The sequence below is a fragment of the Drosophila navojoa genome, chromosome X, assembly GCF_054131105.1.
Source record: "Drosophila navojoa isolate 15081-1374.11 chromosome X, UAZ_NAV_1.0, whole genome shotgun sequence".
Classification (NCBI taxonomy): Eukaryota; Metazoa; Arthropoda; class Insecta; order Diptera; family Drosophilidae; genus Drosophila; species Drosophila navojoa.
Genome location: NC_142895.1, coordinates 32,007,741 through 32,029,145, shown reverse-complemented (window position 1 = coordinate 32,029,145; position 21,405 = coordinate 32,007,741). Strand labels below are relative to the sequence as shown.

Genomic DNA, 21,405 nt, shown 5'->3' with positions numbered 1-21,405 from the left:
CCACTTGTTTTATTATTTCTTCTTCTAGAATTAGAAATGAAATGCCTGTGGGACAGAGCTATGTATGTTTGGACCTCACCAAATTGCCACAAATACTACAGCAAATTTTTGCATCCTCCATTCTCTAAATAGATGAATGCTTTGATTTGCACAAGAATAATTCATTATTAATTGTAATTGTTAGAGCGTATGCGTCGATAATAAAATATTGAATCATGTTTTGTCTCTAGTAAGTCTAAGTATAAGTGAAAAGAACGTATAGACTCGACGAATCTCAGGATAACTCGTGTGGGAGGTATGCTATTAACAGCGCTTAATGCTGTAGCAGAATAGCCTGGCGATGTAGAAAAGAGTAATTTATCTATGAAAAATTGGTCTTTTAGATTTGCGCATCTTTTAAAACCAGTAAGAGTGATCAATAATTCTTCGCTTCTTTTCTGCGTATGCATACAGTGCCATCTGATAACTTATTTGCTTCATAAATCCTATTGTAGATGGATTGCATGTATATATGTAAGTAGTGTTCATACAATAAAGTAGTACGAAAATAGCACTTGAAAATAGAGCAACAAGTCTAGTAATTCATTATTTAATACTCATCTTCGTTGTACAACTGGTTCAAGTACTTGTCGCGACGCCCGTAGTCACTGGTCCTGTACTAGAGGCTTACAATCAAACACAAATACAAGTATCTAGTCTTGGTTTTGAACCAAGGTCTAAAAGATATTCAACATTTTGGTGACCCCGACGTGATCGGAAGGGGAATCTTTTAGAAATCACTTGGCGAACACTATTTCCAAATCAACCCATAGACGTGGTCAACGACCATCTTAAAAAAAAAAAAAAAAAAAAACGGTGGATTCATTCGGAGAATCTTATATTGTCGAAGTGTTCGAACTAAGCACTAAATCGACCTCAACTCAATCAGCCAGATTCACCAGGATTATCATCTTGGCGACAAGTCAGCATAGGCATCAGCATAACAGCATTGTTCTGATTAATGAAACATCAGAAACAAAAATTGACAAGAAGTCTCTAGTCGAAACTGCTCGACTAGGAGATACCCTGAACCCTTCAAGCTGATATTCTTATCATTTTGCACTTCTTTTACGCACGCACACATACATACATATGCATCCACCCTCACGCGCTCGTGCTCTGCTAACTGCGCAGTAAGCAGCGACTGCGCTTGGGCTCGGCTGCAGTGTGGGCAATAGTATTAGAATTTAGTTGGTGAATATCTTCTTTTGTAAACATACAATTTTAATGAAATTTTCAGGGCGTAATCATATGGTCAAAATGTGTGTACATTCCAAAGCAGTCTCTAGTACTTGAAATACGTTTTTTACAAATTGGGGACGAAGGGGGCGTGGTATCCAGAATCTGTTGATTACAAAATGTTTGTATTCATCATATCGACTATATCGGCTATATCGACTCAGCTCATTGTGCTTTATGGGGTCTGCGATAATTCATGTGCTGATTAAGAATATATATACTTTATGGGGTCTGCGATGATTCCTTCTGCCTGTTACATACTTTTACACATAAACATTATACCCTGATTTCCCATTTTCAATGGGTATAAAAAAGAAACGAATTTATAAGAAATAAAATAAATTATAATAAAGCTGCTCATTTAAATCAGCTCTGGACTGCTTTCGATCAAGGAAATGGAAAAAATAGGGAATCTAATGGCGGAAAATCCTGTGGAGAATACTTATGTAATGGAGAGTTACTTCTCAAAGATCAAGGACATAGTAATTAAATATCAGGACGAATTTTCCACAAAATTGAACGAGCTAAGCCCTCCAAAAACAACACGTACGGACTTGATACCTCTCCAAAGGCATCAAACCGCGTTACTAGCAGCGCTACAAAGAATGATTGGTCAGATAACACAAGAGTCACAAGCCCGATTCAGGCCCCTTCGAAAATAATATTGGGGAAAAAATAAACCATATTCACTTCGAGATCTTCAGACTGTTTGAAGATCCAAAAGCTCTTGGATACAACTTGGAAAATTATTTGAATACCGAGGCAGCCATATTCCAAATTTAATCCACACCTATCGATGTGAAGCCATCAGTTAGTGCTGCAGCTGCCCAAACTCAAGTACAGCTACCAAAGGTATTCATACCACAATTCGATGGATGCTATTTAAAATGGCAACAATTTCATGATTTAGTCACTAAAATGATTCATGAGTCAACTGTCAATGTTTTACAGTACAAAAAATGTGGTACTTATAGTCAAATCTCTCTGGAGATGCGGAAAGAATGGTCAGACACTTCGATCTAACAGAGTCCAACTATGAAACCGCCTGGACGATGCTGAAGGAGCGTGATGAAAGCAAGCGAGTCATGACAACGACTCTACATTAACTTTAGGATCCACCGCCAGTGACAAACGATGTATCATCAATAAAGAGTTTCCATGACATTATTCAAGATGCTAGTGCTACTGGCAAGAAAATTAAATAGGACTACTTATGTACTGTATGAGCAATCCATTAAGGACACTAGCAAACTACAACCCATCAAGGGATTCTTAGCCTTCTTAGAACAAAGATTCTTAGCACTGGAGGCGGTAGGAAGGAAACAATACGTCCATAAAGAAAAGCAAAGACTATGTGCGTCTGCCTCAACAGAAAAGAGTAAAGGCTGTCGATTCTGTGATTCAGCAGAACATAGAACTTATCGATGTGACAAGTTCGTGTCAAAATCTGGAGACGCACGTTTAAAATGGGCATTAAACCAAAAACTGTGCCTAAACTGGCTGCGGCCCGATCATATGGCAAAATCATGCTTCCTACGCACTGCATGAAGTGCAACAAAAAACATAAAAAGTTGCTATACCTGGAGAAAAAATATGACGTCAATATAACTGCCACAGCACATAGTACAATAAATAATTATGTGCTACTCGCCGCTGCTCGAGTCGAAGTGCATGGAAATAATGGCCAATATGAAAGCTTCATAGCACTCCTGGATTCAGGCTCTCAGTCAAAAACTCAACCATGCGAATCGATGGCATCGGAGGAAACCCAAGTTCAATGAAATCCAGAGTTAATGTCCTCATAACATCTCAAAATAGAAGTTACACGACACGAGTGGAGGCGTTTGTGTTACCACACATTATGGCGGATCAACCAAACCACAAAATAGACAACATATCTTGGGTACCAAGCAACATACCACTAGCGGACCCAATCTTTGCGAAACGTGTAAAAAGATTGACTTACTACTAGGAGCCGAACATTATTTTGAGCTCATACTACCGGAGCAAATCAAGAGGAGCCCAAAATTATCTATGAAATTATCGAAGCTAGGCTGGATAATCGCTGGAAGAGTTAACAGATCAACTCCGACAGTCGCCACATGCTCTGTAGCAACTACAACTGATGATACAACTAATTTTATTGGAACGATTTTGGAAACTGGATAATCTGGAATCATTTAAAGAGAATATACAAAGGGCAGTTGACGGAAAATTTATAGTAAAATTACCTTATTCTGAAGATGTGTCAGAACTGGGAAAGTCTCGGGAGTTAGCTATAAGGCGTTTCTTAGCATTGGAAAAAAGACTGTGCAGTGATCCAGACCTACAAGGCTACGTAGAATTCAGGAAGGATTACGAAAAACTCGGCCACATGAAGGAAGTAACACCGCAGATGGTTCCGAGATCTCATTATTTCATTCCGCATCACTGTGTGTTGAAACCAGATAGCAGTACCACAAAACTACGAATTGTGTTTGACGCTTCTGCTAAATCATCGTCAGGCAAGGCCCTAAATGATATACTATACGCTGGGCCTACGGTACAAAGTGAATTATTTTCAATTCTACTGTGTTTTAGAACTCATAAATATGTTCTAGCCGCTGACATTCAAAAAATGTATCGTCAAATATGAATGAATCCGGCAGATCAGTTTCATCAGATGATTGTCTAGTGAAACTCACCTCAGGAAGAGCTTAACTACTACCGACTAAGAACTGTCACATACGGCACAACATCAGCCCCGTTTTTAGCGACAAAATGTTTGCAGCATTCAGCAAATTTAAGCACGGATCAATATCCAGTCGGAGCAAAGACAGTGGAATATGACTTTTATATTGATGACTGTTTAACGGGAGCAGACTCAATAAGAGAAGCCATAAAACCTCGAGATGAAGTCAATAAAATACGTCTATCAGCACGATTAAGGCCTCGAAAATATTCGTCCCTCTAGGAATCTTTGCCACAGTTGTGGTAAGGGCAAAATTATTTATGCCACAACTATGGGAATCAAAAATTGGATGTGACGAGGAGTTATCGCCAAGCCTTCAACAGGATTGGAAAATATACCGAGATTATCTACAAAGTCCTAACAAGCTCAAGATTCCTCGACACATGTTTGACGGAAAAATTCCAGTAGCAAAGGAAATACATACCTACATTAATGCCTCGTAAAAGGCATATGGAGCTGCAACATACATTCGGGCGACATACAAAGACAATGGAATAACCGTACGCTTGTTATGTGCGAAATCTAAGGTAGCACCATTATTAAGGCAATCACTGCCTCGTCTGGAACTCTGTGCAGCACTATTAGAAGCGGAACTTACTGCTCGAGTACGAAAGGACCTTAATATGAAAAGTAGCTGCAATTCAGCACATTTATGGACATATTCAAGAATTGTGCTATCATAGATTTTCGCAGCTCTACTTGTGACAAAAGTTTCCAAACTTGATGATTGCAAATTCGCAATCATCAAGTTTGGAAACTTTTGTCACAAGTAGAGCTGCGAAAATCCAGGAATTGACTACAGCAACTCAGTGGCGTCTTGTCTCCTCACAAAACAACTCTGCAGATATACTGTCACGAGGAACACTAGCGAAGAATCTGGATTCAACGACCTTGTGGCTACACGGGCCATTATTCCTTCATGGATCACCATCAAAATGGCCAGAGCCGTTCGTCAAAATGCCCAGCGTTAACGACACATTGGGACGAAAGAGAAACCCAAATGCTGTAACAGCTCCTGTCGCTAAAACTGTAAGGTTACATTATTCTTAGGCCGGGGTCAAAGTTTCAGTCTACCCAGGGCCATAACTTACAAGAAATTTATAAGTTATTACGGGACATACAGAGTTAGAAAAATGGGAGAGGGGTTCTTATAGGTTAGGCAACCACGCGGTTAATTATGATTAGCGTTAAGGGTTGACAGGTTAGGCAAGTTAACTATAAATGAGTACACGACCATGTTCATGTATGCTTACTTTATTAAACAGTATTTCAAGTCCAAGCCTAGATTACCACACTACTCGATTCTAATCAAAAGAACACGCGGCCGCCCGCGCTGCGCTTCGAAAATACTCCCGATCACCCAAACCCGTCTGTTTGCTTCGGGTGCTCAAAACTAATTCCTTTCTGCACGATTCTTTCAATTTTCCTCTGCCGCTGTGCAGATTTCACCACGGCGTCATTAACTAATTAGCACTACTTTACAAACTAACATTTATCCTACTTATCACGTAACTTACTTTGTACCACAATACTTATCTGCTATAAAGTATAATTCAAGTATAATCGAACAGTTTCACTTACTTACAAACTACACTTACACTACAAAATATATCTATTGGCTTCAACTTATTGGCTACAAAATAAACGCAATGTAAGGTGGATAAATGAGCCACCTTACAAAACAAGTGATGTAATCTACTCTATAAATCACAAAAATTCCTTCCGAAGACTACACCCATTATAGAATATATAATGCGGCTACGACACCCAAACAAAAATTGTAATACACTCACACATGAGGAGTTGGAACGTGCCAGGATTGTTATATTACGCAAGATCCATCAGATGGACTTCCCTGAGGAGTTGACGAGCCTCAGTAGTAGTAAGCAGCAAAAGCAACCTCAAATCTATGACACCGTTTCTAGACAAGGTAACATCATACGAGTGGGCGGTAGGATCGAAAAATCAGCTCTATCATTTGATGAGAAACATCCGATATTGATACTATACAATAACCCAATTGTCAAATCTCTGTTACGAGAACTCCACATAGACAACATTCACTGTGGACCACAAGCACTACTTGCAAAATCAAGGCAAATTTACTGGACACTTAGAGGGAAAACATTAGCACGGAACATTACTCGAGCAACACCAAAGATGTTTCAACAATTAATGGGAAATCAACCGGAACTACGTGTCAGCTCAGCAAGACCATTAAAAATGCTGGGGTTGATTACTGTGGTCCATTCTGGATTCATCATAAAGTTCGAGGAAAGCGCCCAGACAAGGCTCACATCGCGATATTCTGCTGCTTTGCAACTAAGGCTATTCATATGAAAACAGTAAGTGATTTGACCACTGACAAATTCATTGCGGCTTTTAAGCGATTTATGGGACGCCGTGGAATTTGCCAAACACTACGCTGCGACAATGCTACAATCTTTGTGACGAGATCAACGGCAAACTTATCAGAAGGAATGTTGGTACTCATCAAAGAGGACAACGCAGCATGCCGACAATGGCCTATGGGAAGAATTCAAAGGGTATACATCGGCCCCGACAACCATATACGAGTGGTCGATGTGAGGACAGCACATGGCACTTTCAAATGGCCCATACACAAATTGGCGCCACTACTAGCCATCGATGAGCAAGCGATGAGCAACAAAAACATTCACTCTAATATTACGAAATGATCCCTCGGCTAACCAAAAGGCAAAACGGCTCAGAACACCCTGGATGCCCTCTCTTATAACAATGCTGCTTACCACCATATTATTATTATTATAACATGGAAGACCAATTTAACGCCATGATTACAGAGAAGGCCCAACATAATCTGTTTCATTGGTATATATCTCTGACAATGCAACTAACATTAACAGCAGCAAACCTTCAACGAATGCAAACAGAAATTATTAAGGTTTTGACGGGTGTTGGACACAACACAATTGTTACTATCGCCAAGCCAACTGCGAGATCAATTAGAACAATCGAAGGATCATTAAAAAATAGGACAACAAGTTCCCAGTACGAATGGAAATGTGCTCCAGTTATATAAAATGATGCAAGCCGAAGGAGCCATTGTAAACAGGCACGCTGTGTTCCAAATAACATTGCCACTTATATCCACACAGATGCTGGAATTGTACAACTTGATACCTATTCCAGTGGTCTCCTCTCGAGAAATCACAAAAACATCAATAAACGTACCACTAATCGCCGTAAATGATCATCGTGAGGAATTTCTGAGCCTTAAACATTAAGGATTCAGGCATTGTCATCCCCTTCAAGCAAGTGAACACATATGTTATCACAAACGATCATTGTTCAGGATGGAACATTGCTGTGAATTCTCCATGTTCAACAACAAAACGTAAGATAATTGCAAAGCTTCAACAACAAACCAATCGCTCAGTTGGGTCAATATGTTTTTTAAAAATCAATGGATATTTGCGACACGGACCCCAATCAGTGCTGCCAACTTTTTACCAGAATAAAAAGCTGCTTTTAGATAGAAGAAACGGAAAAAAAAGCTGAACATTTTTACAAAAAAGCCTAAAAAAAAGCGGTTTTTATGGTTTGATTGTTTTTTTTTTTTTTTAATAATTTACAAGATTTTTAGCATGCTATCTAATTCTTCGCGACTAGCATCGGTTTCAGAATCGTACGACCTGTTAGTACCTATCATGCGAAGATAATTTGAAGGAACTTTGTATTCATAGCAGCATTTGCCCAGTCTTCGCAAACCATATCTGTGTGTTATATTAAATAAAAAAGTAATATATATATCGGTATCATCTTTTCACTCTCAATAAAATATTACCTTATGCTAAGAATACTGTTTATTGTGCTTAGGCTCATTGAGTTCCTTAACTTGGACTTTACCAAGTTAAGCTGGCTAAATACGCGTTCCACCTCCGCGTTGGACCATGGTAATGAAAACATTTGCAGGGCAACAGCTGCCAAGTCAAGGAATCGGCGGTTGCCGCCAGAATCCTTGTAATTGGAGACTTCATTCCACAATTCGGAGCTGTCATTAACGTTTTCCCACTTAACTAGATTAATATCATAGTACTGCCGCTCAATGTCGGCTATTCTGTCTACTTGGAGGTGTTCCAACAAAACTGTAATTACTTTTCTTTTAGTTGACACAATTTTATCAACGGAAAAAACGTCAATGTTTTTTAAGATTTTAAAATTGTCGGGGAGCCTGCAGATAAAATCAAAATTATTTAAAGGTCGGTAGAAGAATCAGAAAAATTGGTTACCTCTGCTTTAGCTGCTTGATAAGTTCAATAACAAAAGAAGAGCAGCGAGCACGAATTTCTTGTTCGAGGCCTGCATCGATATTTAAAGACTTGATTTTCTTTTCAAAATCATACCCCTTGTACATATCGGATTCTACATGCTCTTTTCTTACAAGTGGCAACCGCGATGCTACATGTTTTCAGTATTAAAAAAAATCGAAGTATTAAAAAAAATCGAAAAAAGCTTAATTCATTTTCAAAAAAGCCAGAATTCCCGCTTCCCGCAATTCTTAAATATTTCCCGCAATTTGTCTTCGGAAAAAACCAAATTTGACGGGAAAAAAGCTGAATTGGCAGCAGTGCACTCCTCTGTTCTTATTTGCAATGTCAAAACTGAAATAGATTCACTGATGCAACGCCATCTAGCAGAACTAAACGAAACTAACTGCTGATGTGATTCTAAGAATGTGCTAGAAGATGTTTGAATGTATGTGTGCACACGTATTGGAAAACTGCTGTTGCTGCAGCACGTGCGTTTGTTAATTGGCCAAACATTTTGTTATTTTTTAACGTCGATTGACTAAACCGAATTTAATGAAACTTTCAGCATATGATCTACATATTCTATTGAATATTTGGCATTTAAAAAAAAAACATGTCAAATCATTCACAATTAGCTATACTAGCATCTGACCTTCACTGGGGATTCTGGTGAATTTGGAGCCGGTATCCAAAATATAACAAAAACCGAAATTGTATAAAATGCATTGGAATATATTTTTAAAATTTGGGGACTATAGCTCTAAAAATGTAGGAGATATAAATTTATAACCTATTGCGCTTGGGTTTCGCTGCAGTGCACTATGGGTAAAAAGTCGATTTTTTTTGGCATTTATTCAAAAAAAATTTTGTTTACAATTTAAAATTTTCTTTTATTTATTGAATATATATACTTCAACTAGATTAAAAAGTATTTTTTTAAAAATTTAGCGACTACCATTAATATTTTACACATACTCAAAGTCAGCTGTTGCATAGTTGCGTTTGATATATAAAAAGCGCGGGAAATTTTGTTCAACTTGCAATTAAAGTGGAGCTTTTGTGTAAACATAAACAAAAAAAAGTGTATAATGGAAAACGTACCTAATGGTATGTACAATAAGTTATTGCTATTACTTTTTGATTGTAATTGTGTTATTGTCCAGTTGTCCAGTGTGTTGTCTGTGTGTATTTTTAGCTAAAAATTAACAAATGTACTTGTGTTCCGTGGAGTATTACTTTTGTGCAGCACACCACTTCACAGAGGTTTGATATACCAGTTGTTGTGTATTATGTCCAGGTTCGGAATCTATTAACCTCGTTTGCTCCTTTTTGTTCCTTTTGGAAAAAAATTAGTTATTGCAGTTAAAAACGAGTTTTGTCGTGCAGAGCTTGTGGAGGTATGGACCAACAACAACCGCCAAGAAGACGCGGTAAAAACTTTATTATTGAAAAAATTAACAATAATATTAGCGAAAATATTAATAATCTAATTGATAAAAGAGTAAAGCAGTTTGTAGAGTATATAAAGAAGCATCTGCCAAAGTGCAACCGGAATTTGGAAAGGTTTAAAATGCATCATGCTAGGTGGCTTGAAGGCAGGGTGATAATTGATTGTGAATGTACTTTGGAAAGTACTTCGGTACTTCGGAAATTTTTAGAACTTCTTCTACGAATTTGCAATATGGAGTCGACAAACAAAAGGTATCATTGCGTAAACAAGAAATTAAGCGGAGGCTATGGGATGAAATGGGTCTTCATGTGGATAAACCCAGGCCTAATGGAAGTGGAAATATCAATGATGTTCACAAAATTTTGGTGCATGGATACCAAATTATGGGCACTTGCATAATTTCTGATGGCATATTAGGAGAAAACGCGTCTGAATCCCGGAACAAGCTGTATAGAAATGATAAGAAATCTCACGCCAGGAAATGAAGCCGATTAGAGAATTTAACTGATATATTTAATAGGGCTTTAGACTCATCTGATCCACTTCTCTCTTCACTCAGTTTAAAAGAACGCGAAAAGAAAAACAAGAAAAAAAAATCCCAAAATAAGTTATTGAACTTTTGGAAGATCCCAATTTTCAATTACCAGCAACATTTGAAGGCTTAATGGAGCCAACCTTAGTTGAAGAAGAAAATGAAGACGAAAATGAGGATGAGGATGAGGAAAATGAAGATCAAAACATAGATAATAAAAATTTAGAGTTAAATTTTGAATTAGATGAAGAAAATGAAGACCATTCAGTTTAAAATTATATCGCATATATTTTATATATCCCTAAGAGTCTTCAAATATTAATATTTGCTTGCAGTTGAATGAAATATAATAAAAATATAATTTAAAGTTGCTAAAGGTGTACAAAAAAGTTATTAAAAATAATTTGAGCCCACAGGTAATGATTTTTAATTTAATATAATATGTAAAAGGGGCGGAAAATTTGAATGCCACGCCCAATTGTAAAAAAAAAAATCCGAATTTCCTTTTTAATATTAATAATATATTCCTAAAATTTCAAGTTCCTAGCTCTTCATTTACAATTAATGCCAAAAAAATCGACTTTTTACCCATAGTGCAGTGTTGGCAATATTATGAGAACTTATTTGTTGAATAATTTAATTTCTAGACGATCGTAATGAAACTTTCAGAACGTAATCATGATGTTTAAATGTATGTGTATACCGAAGCACAAGTCTCTAGTATTTGATATACGACTTTTACAAAGATGAGGGTGAGGGGGTGGATTTAGGGGTGGGGGGTAAATATACATTTTAAATTTGGAGACTCTAGCTTGAAAGATGTAGGAGATATAATTATTTAAGTGATCTTCGATAAGGTTTTTTATCGATAAAAAATATCGGAATGAGTTATCGTTTTTTAGTGATAAACCCGATATGCGCGCTGTATTTACGGACATTTTAAAAAAAAGTTGAAGTCTCTAGCCCTTATATCTTCTGAAATCGACGCGTTCAAACATACATTGCACAAAACCAATATACTAATTCACTTCGTGAATGAGTATAATAATTCACTTCGTGAATGAGTATAATAAAATGTAGTACCTGATTAAGTTAAGTATACAAAATGGAATGCGATTTTCAATCCTTTGTATCTGTTCATATATGTATATACATATACAGGTGCATGCAAGTAAAAAAAAATTTCTAAAAAGAATTGGCAAATGCACTTGTCACTTTAGTTAGACAGCTACTTAAATAAAAGCGCGCCTCTTCAATTCGCATACATACACACATGCACATACACACACGCACATGGAAAGGCACATAGGCATACAAATGCTTCTACTAGTGATATTCCATAATTGTGAGCATCGCATCGCATGCGTGCACACAATCAAATGTATATATGTACATACATATGTATGTATGCGAGCACTTCTCATGATCGACCAAATGTAAATGCCGGGCTTTAAAATTGCTACAGGCAGCCAGAGCTTCGCACACAGGCATACAAACGCTCATAGTACATGTAGTAACGGAGAGTGTGTGTGTGTGCATGCTCATCGCGAAAACATTTTCATGATGAGCATCAACGCTTTCATACCCTTTTTAGAATTAATCATGAAAAAGCTAGCATTTTGTATGAACGTGGCAAACGCTTTACAAATTTCGGTATAGCTTTCACTCAAGAGGAAAGAGCTGGGATCGTCGCGAGCAGAAATTTCAATTTTTGTACGCGGCTGAGAGTGATGATTTCAGCGACCATAGAGAGCAAGAGAAAGGGACTGAGAGAGAGAGTATAAAAAATGGCACACAGCTGTGCTTCATACGGAATTGGGACCATTTCGATTGAGCGCTCACAGCGTACTGTTTTTGTCGTGCAGTATTTTCACTGCTCGAACCTCCAGCGACCGAGCCGAGCAAATACGAAGTGTAGTGGTCGACCAACTTAACAGTTTCGAGCTGTAGAAAAATTTGTTCTACATATATAATCTATGTGTTGTCTAATCAATATGCGCTAACTGCGGTGGCGATTACATATCTAGCTACGAAAACTGTTCAGTCAGAATTGAGCTGAGCAAAAAACTTAAGCCGCCAGCAAGATTGCCTCAAGAAGGGATGCTAAACGGCGTCAAAAGTAATAAACCACCGGTCAAAACTCAATTCATTCCTAATGCTACAGTTAGAGGTGGATTCTCCTATGCTGACATAACTAGGCAGCGTGGGCCGAAACATAATAAGACGAACGCCGCACGCGTCAACTCACAGGTGCAAGATTGTCCTGAGTATGAGCAGTTTGGTAGCAAATTCAAAGAGCTCGAAAAAGCTATATTTGATCTAAACAGCAGAATGGATCAACTGTTCAAACTAATGCAGGATTCGATTGAGGCAAACAAAGCCTTTCGTGACCTGGCTCTAAAGCTGATCTCAAAATGAACAGTCCACAAATAAAAATTGGATTGTGGAATGCAAGGGGCTTAGCGAAGAACATTGAAGAGCTAAAACTATTCCTAAGTGCCAATACAATAGATATAATGCTCATTACTGAGACGCACATGCGACCCGGCTTTTTAGTATATCTGCCAGGTTATGACCAATATTATGCTGCTCACCCCAGTGGAACAGCGAAAAGCGGATCTGCTCTTTTCATTCGATCGAACATTTCTCATGTGGAGCACGAAGCTATCTCAAAACCGAACATACAAGCTGCCAGTGTGAGCATATTGACCCAAGGTGGTTGCATCAAGATCTCTGCAATATACCTGCCTCCCAACCAATCGTGGACAAAAGACGACTTTGAGCAACTTGGGCAACAGATTCATAGTTGGTGGTGATTTTAATGCAAAGAATCCCTGGTGGGGTAACAACATTTGCAAGAGGCCATTGCCAATAGTACGTGCGAAATCCTAGCCACTGGTGAGCTAACTTTCTTCTCTTATAACACTCGACTCACACCCTCTGCTCTGGACTTCTTTATAACCAATGGGATTGAGAGAAATAAGCTAGCAGCTGAAATAAGGTATGAGCTCTCCTCGGATCATTTGCCTATCATAGCAACAGTGCATTCTGCACACCAAAGCAAATCTAAGAGGCAGCATATTCTACCTCGAGGCTCATGTGTAAAAGTTTTTCAAACAGAACTGGCTAGCAAAACCAACTTCAACATGGAAATAAATAGTCCGGATGATCTTGAAGATGCAATCTCAATCTTCATGAGAAACGTTTCCTTAGCTGTATCTTCTGCTACTCCAGTAACCCAATGCTCGCAAATACAACATCGAAGAGATATTCTCCCCCCACATGTTGACGCGCTTATAAGGCTCAAACGAAGGGTAAGAAGAGAATACTCAAGAACTGGGGATACTCGAGTCCACCAGATCTACGCAAGGCTTCCAATCGGCTGCAAAAGTCAAGCGAAAGAAAATTGATGGAATACTAGAAAGTGCGGGCCCCGATGCACCTTTCAATTACACACTCTGGAAACTTACAAGTCGGTTTAAAAGGGTCGCTATACCGAAAATGCCAATTAAAAATCCATTGGGTGGTTGGTGTTACTCCAAGATGGCGTTGATCACGATGGTACCCAAACCTGGAAAAAACCACACCGAAGTTGAAGGATTCCGTCCAATCAGCTTACTTTCGGCGCTAGGGAAGATGGCAGAGAGAGTGATCCTGGATCGTATCATATACGGCATTGCATCCAAATCAAACTTGGAAAAAATTAGAGTCGCCCAAGCAAAGATCCTGAGGCGAATCTGTGATGCCCCATGGTACATGAGGACTCGAGACATCGAAAAGGATCTAAAGGTTCCAAAGGTGGGAGATGTCCTACAGTCACGTTCCGCAAGATATATAGAACGTCTCGACAGCCACAGCAACGTTTTCGCCAGACGGCTAACTGCCAAGCCGAGGAAGAGACGTCTCAAAAAGTGCCACCCAACGGACTTGCCCAAAAGAATAATAACGTAATTAAATATAAAAGAAAAATATTTCACAAAACAAAACTATATTAATATAATATTAATAGTAATGTTAAAGTAATATTAAAAATGAACACATAAATATGTAATCTAAGTCTAGATCTGTTTGTTATTATTTTTAATGTAGAACTAGATTAAGTTGCCATTATGGTAGCAGTAAGCTCGTTAATAAAATATAAAAATTTTTACAAAAAAAAAAAAAAAAATAATATATGTATGTGTTGTCTGGTCAGTGGTTATATGTGGCTTGGTGTCTGTAGCGATCTATCGACATCGAGAAAATTCCATCGATCTATCTAACGAAAAAAAGTCAATCGATACTATCGCTGGATTTGCAGCACTAGTCTGGAAAGTCACGATTGAGTGATAGTGTGTCTTTTAACAGTGCTGGAAAGTAAACCCATGCTGCTGTATAGTAAACGACAATCTGAAAACGCAACCTCTACTTTATTTTGCATTACCAACGATATCTGAATCACGGTGAAGAGTCAAATATCTATCGGAATGCATTGTGTTTGGATATATCGATATTTAGTTTACTAGATTACACAAGCGGCGAATTTGTTCTTTATTTATTAATTAAATATATTTCCCTTTTAAAATGCCATTTATGAAAGGAAGAGAGCCCTTACGACGAACATTAAAATATTTAAATGCGGGCAAATTAGTTTTAAAGGAAAGGGTGCGTATATTCAGCGTTAGTTACAATACATATGGTAATCACCATGCGGGCGCCAGGTAAGCGTATATTGTAATAGAGTGATATATAGAATGATATGTTTATTTTCTTACAGGGATTTCGTGTTTTGGAACATTCCACAGATACAATACAGAAATCCAAATGTTCAGGTCATTACTCTTAAGAATATGACACCGTCGCCATTTGTACGCTGTTTCTTTGAGGATGGACGAGATATGATGGTCGATATTGATTCTAAAAGTCGAGACGAAATCATTGAGCATCTCATCAACGTTGTTGGAAAAACTCGGTATTTATTTACGTTTACGGGCTAACTTTATCATTAGTGCCTTTAATTATATTATTATCATTAATTTTAGTGAGGAGCTTGTCGCCGAGGCGCGTTTGGCAGAGAGTAAAGACAACCCGGCCAATTTTGGATATAGTTGCGAACGCCACTGCATATGTGAAATAGCCGGGCAAACGTACTGTCCTGGAACAGTGCCACTACCAAAAGAAATGCGTGGAAAATTTAAATTTGAGCAAAAATAAAAGATCATATCTTAACAGCAAAAAATCATATCAATTTAAAAGTGAGTTATGTAAGTAGTAGGGTGTGATTTACATAGTTCCATGTTAGCGTCGGTTGGGCAGTTGACGCAGATATGATGACGGTGGATTAGGTTTATTGTATTTGCCGTGTGGTCTAGTACGTGGTGCGTCTTCACGACTTTTGTTGAATTGGTAACGATGAATGAAGGGAACATTTTCTTCGCGTGTGGTGTTTAGTTCCAAATTGTCATCTGTCTGTCGCTCTAGGGTCCTAAGTTTTGTTTCTATGGCACGAATTGCGTCCGATTTGCTAATTTTATCCTCGCGCTTTCCTCGGCCCAGCGCAGGTATTTCAAGTCGAGGCTTGGGCCTTTGAAGATCATCCTATAAATTATAAGTACAAAATCTGTTTTCCAGGAAGATGAGAAATTCACTTACATATTTTATGTTCTTAGCAAGACGAACAGCTATGGAACGACTACCAATATTTGATCCGTCTAGTTTTATAAGTGCATTTTTAGCACCTTCATTTTTTTTAAATGTAATGAAGGCATACCCTCGCGACTGTCCTACCATTGGGCCACCCTTATGAAATAACATGTCGAACTTTTCAATGGCGCCGCATTTTTGCATTAATTTGAGAAGTTGAAACCGATTGTTATCAAAGAAACAGTATATATTAGCAAAATTCAGAGGAAAGAAAGTAAATCGCATACAAATGCACAGCTCACAACTTACTCGGTAATACGTGAATCAAGGTTACCAACCCAGATACGACGATGTTCTTCAGAAATATCTGCGATGTCTGCATTCGCACTAACTTTAATATTGTTAGTTGGGACCTTCTACAAAAATGAATATTTAACTATTGTAAAATACTACTTTGCATTAAAGTTTTTTAACTTACATCGCTTGCCATTTTTGCTGTTTTATTTAAATATCGATAGTTGAACAATAACTTAAACCTGTGTTTCACTAGTTGTATTTATAAATTTTATTCACTTAACTCGCTATGCCGTTTTTTATTTAACATTTGGAGTCAATAAGGCTGTTGCAGCGTATTACCATACTACTCATCAGTGTTGTCGTTTTGGCTAATTTTCGGCCAAATTCGGCTTATTTTCAAGTGTTAAAGCGGAAAAAATTTGGGAATTGCGGATAGCGGAAAATCTGGCTTATTTAAGAATCAAAACAGTTTCTTTTTTTTTTAATATCTGATTTTAGTTATCACAAGAAAGTTTCTCAATGACCGATTCATTGACAAACTAACAATTTGGCAACTACTAAAGTTTCTTACCATTAGTTGTGCAATAATTCCATCTGTATCTAACCACTAACTTGAGATCTAACATAGACTGGTGAAATAGATTGGCTGATTTTTAAAAATGCCTAAATATAATTATAAGCAAAAAGAAGTGGTTGAGAAACGACGTAACAGATTTGATGAGGGCTTATTGCAGCTATTATAAGTGTACCATCTACGCTAAATTATGTGATTTGCGGACACATGCAACTTCTAAGAAGCACATCGGGGCCCTTTATGCTTTCGCCCAAAAGAAGAAAATTGAGTTCAAAAAAGAAATGCCGACCAAGACCATAGAACAGGAAGTGGCATTATGTGTTTTTGTGGCGAAGCATACGGCGATAAGCCCTGTTGACCATTTGAGCAACATATGCTAACAAAATTTGATGACAGTAGATTGGGCCGACACAATGTTATCATTATGAAAATTCATTTTAAAACGAATCTACAAAGTTATTGAGTAGTTTAAAGTATAACATTAGTTATTTTCGTTATGTATTTGTACGTATATCGGTAAAAGCAATATAAGGAAATATTAATATATAAGCCTATTTTTCAGCTATTTATATCTGGGATTTAGCTTATTTATGCCTATTTTTTTCGTCCTAACCACTGACCAGACAACACATAGATGAGACATGTAGAACAAATTTTTCTACAGCTCGAAACTGTTAAGTTGGTCGACCTATACTTCGTATTTGCTCGGATCGGTCGCTGGAGGTTCGAGCAGTGAAAATACTGCACGACAAAAACAGTACGCTGTGAGCGCTCAATCGAAATGGTCCCAATTCCGTATGAAGCACAGCTGTGTGCCATTTTTTATACTCTCTCTCTCAGTCCCTTTCTCTTGCTCTCTATGGTCGCTGAAATCATCACTCTCAGCCGCGTACAAAAATTGAAATTTCTGCTCGCGACGATCCCAGCTCTTTCCTCTTGAGTGAAAGCTATACCGAAATTTGTAAAGCGTTTGCCACGTTCATACAAAATGCTTGCTAAAAAGGGTATGAAAGTGTTGAAAATGTTTTCGCGATAAGCATGCATACACACACTCTCCGTTGCTACATGTATTATGAGCATTTGTGTGCCTGTGTGTGTAGCTCTTGCTGCCTGTAGCAATTTTAGGTCCCAACATTTGCATTTGGTTGATCTTGAGAAGCGCTCACACTTACATACGCATATTCATTATGAGCACTAACGCTTTCATACCCTTTTCAAAAATAATATCGAAAACACATATGCATATTTTGTACGAGCTTGGCAAACGGTTTGATAAGTTCGGTATACTCTTCACATAGAAGGGAAGACATGGGTTCTTGCTGCGAAGAAATTTCAATTTTCGTGACCTGCTGCTTGTACATACATGGTTGAGAGAGCAAAGAGCACCGAGAGATAGAGAGAGCAAGGGAAACATTGAGCACAGAGGGATCTTTTTTTCTACCATCAACCATCTCGGTCGAGCGCATGAAGCAAAATGATTGTGCTTTCGAATATTTTCGTAGTCTGAACCTAAAAGTGAGGAACTGAGCAAATACGAAGTTGTGTGAGTCGTAATGTCAAAAAAAAGTGTGCAAAACGCTTAGCACTACGTGTCCGGTCTATGTGTTGTTTGGTTAGTGGTACAATTCTAAATATTCCTCAGGGTTTTTTACAAGAATATTTGTAATTGCCAGCAACGCTAAATGAGAGGCATAGTGGGGCCGCGGTGGCCGAACTATCTGGGCTTGGGACGCAATAGATCTTGCAGGAAAGCTGCAGTTGAAGTGCGGCGGCTTGGAAATGCCAAGGCCCAGCTCCGGCGTATAACGCTCAGAGACGGGACCGCGTTACGTAGTTAACAGTGATACGCGTGAGGTTATCACTAGAAAATAGCGCAGTCGACCTAAATGAGGTTGGTAGATATAATGCATGAAATACGAGACGTAAAGTAATGCATCACCTATGAGATTTTTCAGCGTATTTGCAATGGGCAAAATAAAAATGAGTACTCGTACGAATGAATCGTTGACAACAGCTGGGGCTTGTTCACTCGGCGAACTATGTGGCCAACTCTCTACACAGCCGGGCTTTGCCGCGGCAGGTTGAAACAAAGGGGGATGGGGAATCACTACCGGTGTTAGTGTTTAGCTTATGAAATAAATAATACACTGATCCGCCTCGGCGTCGGCAATGCAACTCACCACGGCGTCGGCCCTTCGAACTTTCGCCGCGAAGGGCAGAGTTGCATTGCTGATCGCCGCGACTTGCGCGACAGATTTCAAAATAGTAAAATTATGTGAGGCGGTTCGGTGAGCCGCCTTACACCCCCCCTTACTTAGGGTCACGCTCCCCGTGGGTGCGACCGTCACGTTGACCGTCGCGCTCTCGGTCCAAACGCGGAAATGCGCCCTTCTGTGCGGTAGCTTCCGCGTCTCTAGCTCCCACTGTACAGCTCGGATTGTCTGTTCATCCACTGTGGCCCCCGTTGGCCGGATCCTCCAGCCGGATGGGATGACCGGTGCTGGTGGTCGAATGGAGGGGAGAGGGGCTCTCTCCCATAAGGATATCGAACAAATTCGGCTCCCAGCCGTCCAAAATGTCGGCATGGACCAGCCGACATTTTGGACGGCTGGGAGCCGAATTTGTTCGATATCCTTATGGGAGAGAGCCCCTCTCCCCTCCATTCGACCACCAGCACCGGTCATCCCATCCGGCTGGAGGATCCGGCCAACGGGGGCCACAGTGGATGAACAGACAATCCGAGCTGTACAGTGGGAGCTAGAGACGCGGAAGCTACCGCACAGAAGGGCGCATTTCCGCGTTTGGACCGAGAGCGCGACGGTCAACGTGACGGTCGCACCCACGGGGAGCGTGACCCTAAGTAAGGGGGGGTGTAAGGCGGCTCACCGAACCGCCTCACATAATTTTACTATTTTGAAATCTGTTCGCGCAAGTCGCGGCGATCAGCAATGCAACTCTGCCCTTCGCGGCGAAAGTTCGAAGGGCCGACGCCGTGTGAGTTGCATTGCCGACGCCGAGGCGGATCAGTGTATTATTTATTTCATAAGCTAAACACTAACACCGGTAGTGATTCCCCATCCCCCTTTGTTTCAACCTGCCGCGGCAAAGCCCGGCTGTGTAGAGAGAGTTGGCCACATAGTTCGCCGAGTGAACAAGCCCCAGCTGTTGTCAACGATTCATTCGTACGAGTACTCATTTTTATTTTGCCCATTGCAAATACGCTGAAAATCTCATAGGTGATGCATTACTTTACGTCTCGTATTTCATGCATTATATCTACCAACCTCATTTAGGTCGACTGCGCTATTTTCTAGTGATAACCTCACGCGTATCACTGTTAACTACGTAACGCGGTCCCGTCTCTGAGCGTTATACGCCGGAGCTGGGCCTTGGCATTTCCAAGCCGCCGCACTTCAACTGCAGCTTTCCTGCAAGATCTATTGCGTCCCAAGCCCAGATAGTTCGGCCACCGCGGCCCCCACTATGCCTCTCATTTAGCGTTGCTGGCAATTACAAATATTCTTGTAAAAAACCCTGAGGAATATTTAGAATTGTACCACTAACCAAACAACACATAGACCGGACACGTAGTGCTAAGCGTTTTGCACACTTTTTTTTGACATTACGACTCACACAACTTCGTATTTGCTCAGTTCCTCACTTTTAGGTTCAGACTACGAAAATATTCGAAAGCACAATCATTTTGCTTCATGCGCTCGACCGAGATGGTTGATGGTAGAAAAAAAGATCCCTCTGTGCTCAATGTTTCCCTTGCTCTCTCTATCTCTCGGTGCTCTTTGCTCTCTCAACCATGTATGTACAAGCAGCAGGTCACGAAAATTGAAATTTCTTCGCAGCAAGAACCCATGTCTTCCCTTCTATGTGAAGAGTATACCGAACTTATCAAACCGTTTGCCAAGCTCGTACAAAATATGCATATGTGTTTTCGATATTATTTTTGAAAAGGGTATGAAAGCGTTAGTGCTCATAATGAATATGCGTATGTAAGTGTGAGCGCTTCTCAAGATCAACCAAATGCAAATGTTGGGACCTAAATTGCTACAGGCAGCAAGAGCTACACACACAGGCACACAAATGCTCATAATACATGTAGCAACGGAGGAGTGTGTGTATGCATGCTTATCGCGAAAACATTTTCAACACTTTCATACCCTTTTTAGCAAGCATTTTGTATGAACGTGGCAAACGCTTTACAAATTTCGGTATAGCTTTCACTCAAGAGGAAAGAGCTGGGATCGTCGCGAGCAGAAATTTCAATTTTTGTACGCGGCTGAGAGTGATGATTTCAGCGACCATAGAGAGCAAGAGAAAGGGACTGAGAGAGAGAGTATAAAAAATGGCACACAGCTGTGCTTCATACGGAATTGGGACCATTTCGATTGAGCGCTCACAGCGTACTGTTTTTGTCGTGCAGTATTTTCACTGCTCGAACCTCCAGCGACCGATCCGAGCAAATACGAAGTATAGGTCGACCAACTTAACAGTTTCGAGCTGTAGAAAAATTTGTTCTACATGTCTCATCTATGTGTTGTCTGGTCAGTGGTTAGGACGAAAAAAATAGGCATAAATAAGCTAAATCCCAGATATAAATAGCTGAAAAATAGG

The 21,405-nt window shown here is 39.5% G+C and overlaps 4 protein-coding genes across 5 annotated transcripts in view; 3 read left to right on the top strand and 1 right to left on the bottom strand.

The window, feature by feature from the left end:
• The window catches only part of c12.2 (von Willebrand factor A domain-containing protein c12.2), a 99,044-nt gene that overhangs the window by 7,289 nt on the left and 70,350 nt on the right, over positions 1-21,405 (top strand). The window contains exon 7 of one of the 2 annotated variants that reach the window (XR_016197454.1): positions 29-193. Coding sequence is in view for 1 of the 2 variants with exons in the window: in XM_018107264.3 (XP_017962753.1) it covers positions 29-128 (100 nt within the window). In the remaining variant the exon portion in view is untranslated. Of the gene's footprint in view, positions 1-28; positions 207-21,405 lie in introns of those variants that run through there. The other variant, XM_018107264.3, reaches the window with a different exon arrangement.
• Positions 1,456-3,059, top strand: LOC149090858 (uncharacterized). The gene is given in 7 exon segments (XM_089263512.1): positions 1,456-1,460; positions 1,594-1,675; positions 1,677-1,946; positions 1,948-2,223; positions 2,226-2,449; positions 2,451-2,815; positions 2,818-3,059. Coding segments are annotated over 7 exon segments (1,464 nt in total).
• Positions 14,728-16,011, top strand: LOC108655523 (mitochondrial ribosomal protein S25). The gene is made up of 3 exons (XM_018107278.3): positions 14,728-14,986; positions 15,043-15,237; positions 15,308-16,011. The coding sequence occupies exons 1-3, from the start codon at positions 14,850-14,852 to the stop codon at positions 15,477-15,479; spliced, it is 504 nt and encodes a 167-aa protein (XP_017962767.1). The 5' UTR covers positions 14,728-14,849; the 3' UTR covers positions 15,480-16,011.
• On the bottom strand, positions 14,913-16,419 carry LOC108655384 (putative RNA-binding protein 18). Its single transcript, XM_018107078.2, has 4 exons — positions 16,387-16,419; positions 16,218-16,324; positions 15,918-16,131; positions 14,913-15,863 (listed from the first exon to the last, which is right to left on the bottom strand). Exons 1-4 carry the CDS (start codon positions 16,396-16,398, stop codon positions 15,564-15,566), a joined length of 633 nt encoding a protein of 210 aa, XP_017962567.1. The 5' UTR covers positions 16,399-16,419; the 3' UTR covers positions 14,913-15,563.